At 33.5% G+C, this 6,279-nt stretch overlaps 1 protein-coding gene across 2 annotated transcripts; it reads left to right on the top strand.

Moving 5' to 3' along the window:
• Nucleotides 1–330: 330 nt before the first annotated feature.
• Nucleotides 331–4,842, top strand: LOC100935408 (olfactory receptor 6C76-like). Of its 2 annotated transcripts, XM_023504290.2 has the most exons (2): nucleotides 331–1,250; nucleotides 4,817–4,842. In XM_023504290.2, the coding sequence occupies exons 1-2, from the start codon at nucleotides 338–340 to the stop codon at nucleotides 4,840–4,842; spliced, it is 939 nt and encodes a 312-aa protein (XP_023360058.1). In that variant the 5' UTR covers nucleotides 331–337. The 2 variants fall into 2 exon arrangements, with proteins under 2 accessions (XP_023360058.1, XP_012405909.1); XM_012550455.3 differs by lacking the exon at nucleotides 4,817–4,842 and having other exon boundaries at nucleotides 331–1,270.
• The last annotated feature ends 1,437 nt before the right edge of the window (nucleotides 4,843–6,279 follow it).

The following is a 6,279-nucleotide window of genomic DNA, read 5'->3' as shown; positions in this document are numbered from 1 at the left end:
AGATTATATACTGGTCCTATTTTCTTTATTTGCATTTTCTCAATTGTCCCAGGAGAACCTCTGTTCTTCCCCATGTTATATTTATTTTGTATCAGTCTATACTTGCCCTGAAGCATTGGGGAGCAAATCTGGGGAACTTGGAATTTTCTGATGTTCTTTGCCCTTTTCTCAGAATCCTCCAGATAACTGCTTAATTATTTTTTGTGTTCTGTGCCCTTCATTCAACCATGTGCAATTCACTATTCAACAACAATGTGCAATAAAATTTCATTGGTCACTAAGTCATTTGTGGTTTTTTTTTAATATCTACAGATCTAAAAGAAGTCTAGACTCAGCCATGAAAAATCAGACATCAGTGACAGAGTTCATCCTTCTAGGACTAACAAAAGACCCAGAGTTCCAGGTTATAATTTTCCTTTTTCTGTTTCTTACCTATATATTAAGTGTGACTGGCAATCTGACCATCATCACCCTCACCTTGCTGGACTCTCACCTAAAGACTCCCATGTATTTTTTCCTCAGAAATTTCTCTTTCTTAGAAATATCATTTACATCTGTTTGCATACCTAGATTTCTGGTCAGTATAGTAACCAAGGACAATACAATTTCCTATAATTCTTGCATAACTCAAGTGTTTTTTTTAATCCTCCTTGGTGCAACAGAATTTTTTCTTCTGGCTGCCATGTCCTATGATCGGTATGTGGCCATCTGCAAACCCCTACACTACATGACCATAATGAGACCCAAAATATGTAGCCAGCTTGTAATCAGCTCTTGGCTGGCAGGTTTTCTCATTATCTTTCCACCAGTCATCATGGGCCTCCAGCTAGATTTCTGTGATTCCAATGTCATTGATCACTTCACCTGTGACTCTTCTCCCATGCTGATGATTGCTTGCACAGATACCAAAGTCTTAGAGGTCATGAGTTTTTGCTTAGCTTTATTCACACTCATAGTGACTTTGGCATTAGTGATACTCTCCTATGCATTCATTCTCCAAACCATTCTGAGAATTCCCTCTACCCAACAAAGGAAAAAGGCTTTTTCCACTTGTTCCTCCCACATGATTGTTGTCTCCATTTCTTATGGGAGCTGTATTTTCATGTATGTCAAACCCTCAGCAAAGGAAGAAGTAGCTTTAAATAAAGGGGTAGCAGTGTTGAATACTTCTGTTGCCCCCATGCTAAACCCATTCATTTATACTCTAAGAAACCAGCAAGTGAAGCAAGCCTTTAAGGATGTGATCAGAAGCATCTTTTTTTCCAAATAAATGGTAATTTTAATGAAATTCTTAAATAAAAGCAAAAAAACCCTTTTTAATTGAAGCTTTTTATTTTTCAAAGCATGTGGCATGATAATTCTTTGACATTAAACCTCACAAAATCCTGTATTACAATTCCCCCTCCCCCATTTTGCTACCCTTCCTCAAGATGGGAAATAGTCCAATATATATTAAACATGGTAGAAATATGTGTTGTCCAATATATGCATCCATATTTAAATAATTGTCTTGCTGCACAAGAAAAATCAAAAAAGACTGGAAAAAATGAGAAAGAAAATAAAATATAAGCAAACAACAACAGAAAGAGGGGAAAATGCTATGTTGAGAATCACACTCAATTTTAACACTTCTCTCTCTGGCTGTAGATGGCTCTCTTCTTCTCAAGATCACTGGAACTAGTCTGAATTGCCTCATTGGTGAAAAGAGCCATGTTCATCATAATTGATCATTGTATAATCTTCTTGTTGCTGTGTACAATGATCTCATGGTTCTACTCATTTCATTTAGCATCAGTTTAAGTATATCTCTCCAAGCCCCTCTGAAATCATCCTGCTCATCATTTCTCAGAGAACAATAATATTCCATAACATTCATAGATCATAACTTATTCAGCTGTTCTTCAATTGATGGGCATCCACTCAGTTTCCAGTTTCTTGCCAGTTCAAAAAGAGCTGCCAAAAATATTTTTACACATGTGAATCCCTCCTTTAAGATCTCTTTGGAGTATAAGTCCAGTAGAAACACTGATGGATCAAAGGATATGTGAAGATTAATTGCCCTTTAGGTAAAATTCTAAATTGCTCTGCAGAATAGTTGGATCCTTTTACAATTCGAAACAGTGTCCCAGTTTACCTACATCCCCTCCAACATTCATCATTATCTTTTCCTGTCATCTTAGTCAAACTGAGAGGTGAGGTGGTATCTCAGTTATCTTAATTTGCATTTTCTAATCAATAATGATTTGGACCAATTGATAAATGGTCAAAGGATATGAACAGACAATTTTCAGATAATGAAATTGAAACTATTTCCACTCATATGAAAGAGTATTCCAAGTCACTATTAATCAGAAAAATGCAAATTAAGACAACTCTGAGATACCACTACACACCTATCAGATTGGCTAAGATGACAGGAAAAAACAATGATGATTGTTAGAGAGGATGCGGGAAAACTGGGACACTGATGTATTGTTGGTGGACTTGTGAACGAATCCAACCATTCTGGAATTATGCCCAAAAAGTTATCAAACTGTGAACATCCTTTTGATCTAGCAGTGATACTACTGGACTTATATGCCAAAAAAATACTAAAGAAGGGAAAGGGGCCTATATGTGCCAAAATGTTTTTGGTGGCCCTGTTTGTAACGGCTAGAAACTGGAAAATAAATTGATGCTCATTAATTGTAGAATGGTTGGGTAAATTGTGGTATATGAATGTTATGGAATATGATTGTTCTGTAAGAAATGATCAGCAGGATGAATACAGAGAGGTTTGGAGAGACTTACATGAACTGATGCTAAGTGAAATGAGCAGAACCAGGAGATCATTATATACTTCAACAACAATACTGTATGAGGATGTATTCTGATGGTACTGTATTTCTTCGACAAAGAGAAGATCTAATTCAGTTTCAGTTGATCAATGATGGACAGAAGCAGCTACACCCAAAGAAAGAACACTGGGAAATAAGTGTAAACTATTTGCATTTTTGTTTTTCTGCCCAGGTTATTTTTACCTTCTGAATCCAATTCTTCCTGTGCGACAAAAGAACTGTTTAGTTCTGCACACATATGTTGTATCTAGGATATACTGTGACGTATTTAACATGTACAAGACTGCTTGCCATCTAAGGGAGGGGGTGGAGGGAGGGAAGAGAAAAGTCAGAACAGAAGTGAGTGCAAGGGATAATGTTGTAAAAAATTACCCAGCATATGTTCTGTCAACAAAAAGTTACAATTAAAAAAAATAATGATTTAGAGCATTTTTGCATATGACTAGAATGGTTTCAGTTTCTTCATCTGACAAATGTTTGTTCATATTCTTTGACAATTTATCAGTTGGAGAATGGATTGAATTCTAACAAATTTGAGTCAATTTTCTATATATTTTATGAATGACCTTTATTAGAACCCTTGAACATAAAATTGTGTTCTGAGGTTATTGCTTTCTTTCTAATCTTGTCTGCATTTCTTTTGTTTGTACAACTTTTTAATTTAATATAATCAAAATTATCTATTTTGTGATCAATAATGATCTCCAGTTCTTCTTTGTTCACAAATTCCTTCCTCCTCTACATATCTGAGTGATAAACTATTATATTTTATTCCAATTTGTTTATATCATTCTTTGTGTCTAGATGATGAATTTATTTTGACTTTATCTTGGTATACAGTGTTAGGTGTGTGTCAATGCCAAGTTTCTGCCATGCTAATTTCCATTTTTCCCAGCAGTGAGTTCTTATCCCAAACACTCAGGTCTTTGGGTTTATCAAACACTAGATTACTATAGTTGTTGACTATTTTTCCACATTAATTTAAGTGGAATTTCCTTTTGTATCTCTTTCTGCTGGATGTTGGTGGTAATATATAAAAATACTGATGATTTATGTGGATTTATTTTGTACCCTGCAACTTTGCTGAAGTTCTGGATTGTTTCTTAGTTTTTAGATGATTCTCTAGGGTTCTCTAAGTATACCATCATATCAAGGTATGCATCTGCAAAGAGTGATAATTTGGTTTCTTTATGACCTACTCTAATTCCTTTAATTTCTTTCTCTTCTCATTGCTAAAGCTAACATTTCTTATTATACAATATTTAATAGTAACAGTGATAGGGGGCAGCCTTGTTTTGTACTGGCAATAAAACCTCTGATTTTATTAGGAACAGTTTTAGTTTGTCCTCATTACATATGATGTTTGCTAATGGTTTTAAATAGATGCTACTAATCATTTTAAGGAAAAATCCACTTTATTCCTATATTTTCTCATGTTTTAGTAGGAATGTGTGTTGGATTTTATTAAATGCTTTTTCTGCATCTATTGAGATGATCATATGGTTGCAAAAGAAAAATCTTAAAAAAAAATAACAGATACCTCCAGACATTTCATAGTTCTATTTTTCCTTGTTCCCTTCTTCCCCTCATTACATTCATTTAAAGTTTTTCATATTTCAGTCTCTATTATATTTTAGTTCCCTCTTGTCATTTTCACAATTCATAATCATTAAAAAGCTATTTCTGAGCATAGGTGATATAATTGAGAGACTTAGTCATAATCTAAATACATCCCACCAACACCCTTTCATGATACTTTCTTGTGATTAGAAATGTTTATTTTAATGATGCTATTCCTGTATACAATGATTTTTGGATTTCTTTTGGAGTTTTGCTTTCAAGTCCTCATGAGAAAAATAAATCTCATTACCACAAAGGAGTGATTCCTTTTCTTCTCAGACAATATTTTTCCATTTTTCTACAATTTGTAGTTATTTTAAAAATTCTCCCTCAAATAACTAGTCTTTGCAACATTCAAGAAATCCAAAAGATATCTATGAGATAGAGTAAGAAATATTAAAAGTATGAGTTAGAGATCAAAGATAGGGTCAGTTATGAATCCTTTTTAGAAATTTATTTTTATTAGCCTTTTCATTACATGTTTATATTGTCTCCTCATCTCTAATTTTTTGGGGGGTAAGTGGTCATTCGTAATTAACATTCAACAATTAACAATGCCTTATTTCTAATATTATCTTATCATTGTTTTGTATATTCTTGTTGCTGTATTTCTGTATTATTCCCTTTTCTGCATTTTAAATTATTCAAGGGTAGATTTATATGCCCAGCATCTAACAAACACTAGGCGCCTAGTACTCACTTCATAAATATTTCACTCATACCTCCACGCCTTTGGTGTCCCACTTCCATCAGTCTGATTAAAGTCTTTATTACCTGTTATTTGGTCTTTTGTTCAGCCTTTTATCATTCTTTTTTCATTCGTTCACAGTGTTTCCAAAATAATTTATCCATTACAAAGTTTTGATTACATCATTCCTTAATAAAACATCTAGCAGAATTCCACTTCTTACTGAAATATAAATTTCTTAGCCTTCTTTCAGAATATCCACTGTGAACCTTTCCACTGCCTTATTAAATATTAATCATCTTCATGTATTCTAGTTAAACATGATTCCCCAGTCTAATTTCTTTCAGATCTTTCTAAGCTTTTTGATTCCCTTTGTCCCATTATTCAAACACCTGAGGAAAATCTTTTTATATTAAGGTTTTTCATTCATAGCATTTCCCTAAAAGTGGAGAGGGTAGAGAGGAAAGATACTCAATGTACAAAGTGAATCAGGTATAAGATTGATTTATTTCTTTTACACAAAAGAAATGTTACTTTCCAAACACTCTGAAGCATATGATAAAATATTTTTTAAAGGAATAGTCACAATAACAAAATTTCTATTCTGCTCTTCTGAAAGATAGATACTTTAAAATGTTAAGGCATGATACATTTTATGGGCTGACTAAATAGGGATATTCCATTTCATTTCAATTCTGCTTTTATCAAATATTTTCTTCTAGCTTTCTTTTTCTGTATTTTTTTCTCACAAACTAGTCCAGAGGTTGGGACTCTTCTCAATATTGACCTTCAACTCCAAGAAACACTGTTAGAACAAACCATTTTGTATACCTCAAGAAGGATTTCAAGACTCTCAATCTCTTATACACCCAAATGATCTCCAATTCTAAAAGTGTCTGTCTGAGAAACACTATTTCATTAGGTGGGGAACAGCAAAAAATAAACTAACAAACAAACAAAAAAATAGAAGCGGCAGCCATAGACTCAAATCTCAGGTTTGATTACTTTAGCTTAGCCCTCTACTTTTTACTGAGTATTCATATTTGCCATATTGTTCTAGAGAGGAATATAGCAAGAAGTAGAACTTTATTAAAGTGTGGAGAATGAGTGATGTATCAGGATAATACCAGGATT

The sequence above is a fragment of the Sarcophilus harrisii genome, chromosome 5 (genome assembly GCF_902635505.1).
Source record: "Sarcophilus harrisii chromosome 5, mSarHar1.11, whole genome shotgun sequence".
Classification (NCBI taxonomy): Eukaryota; Metazoa; Chordata; class Mammalia; order Dasyuromorphia; family Dasyuridae; genus Sarcophilus; species Sarcophilus harrisii.
The sequence above is the reverse complement of the archived record's forward strand: the minus strand, read 5'-3'. Positions and strand labels throughout refer to the sequence as shown.

Bases quoted from the DNA above. Each gene is read 5' to 3' on its own strand.
- LOC100935408 (XM_023504290.2), top strand. From the start codon at position 338: ATGAAAAATCAGACATCAGTGACAGAGTTCATCCTTCTAGGACTAACA. The intron at 1,251-4,816 runs GCATCTTTTTTT...GCAACATTCAAG, and splicing joins CTTTAAGGATGTGATCAGAA to AAATCCAAAAGATATCTATG.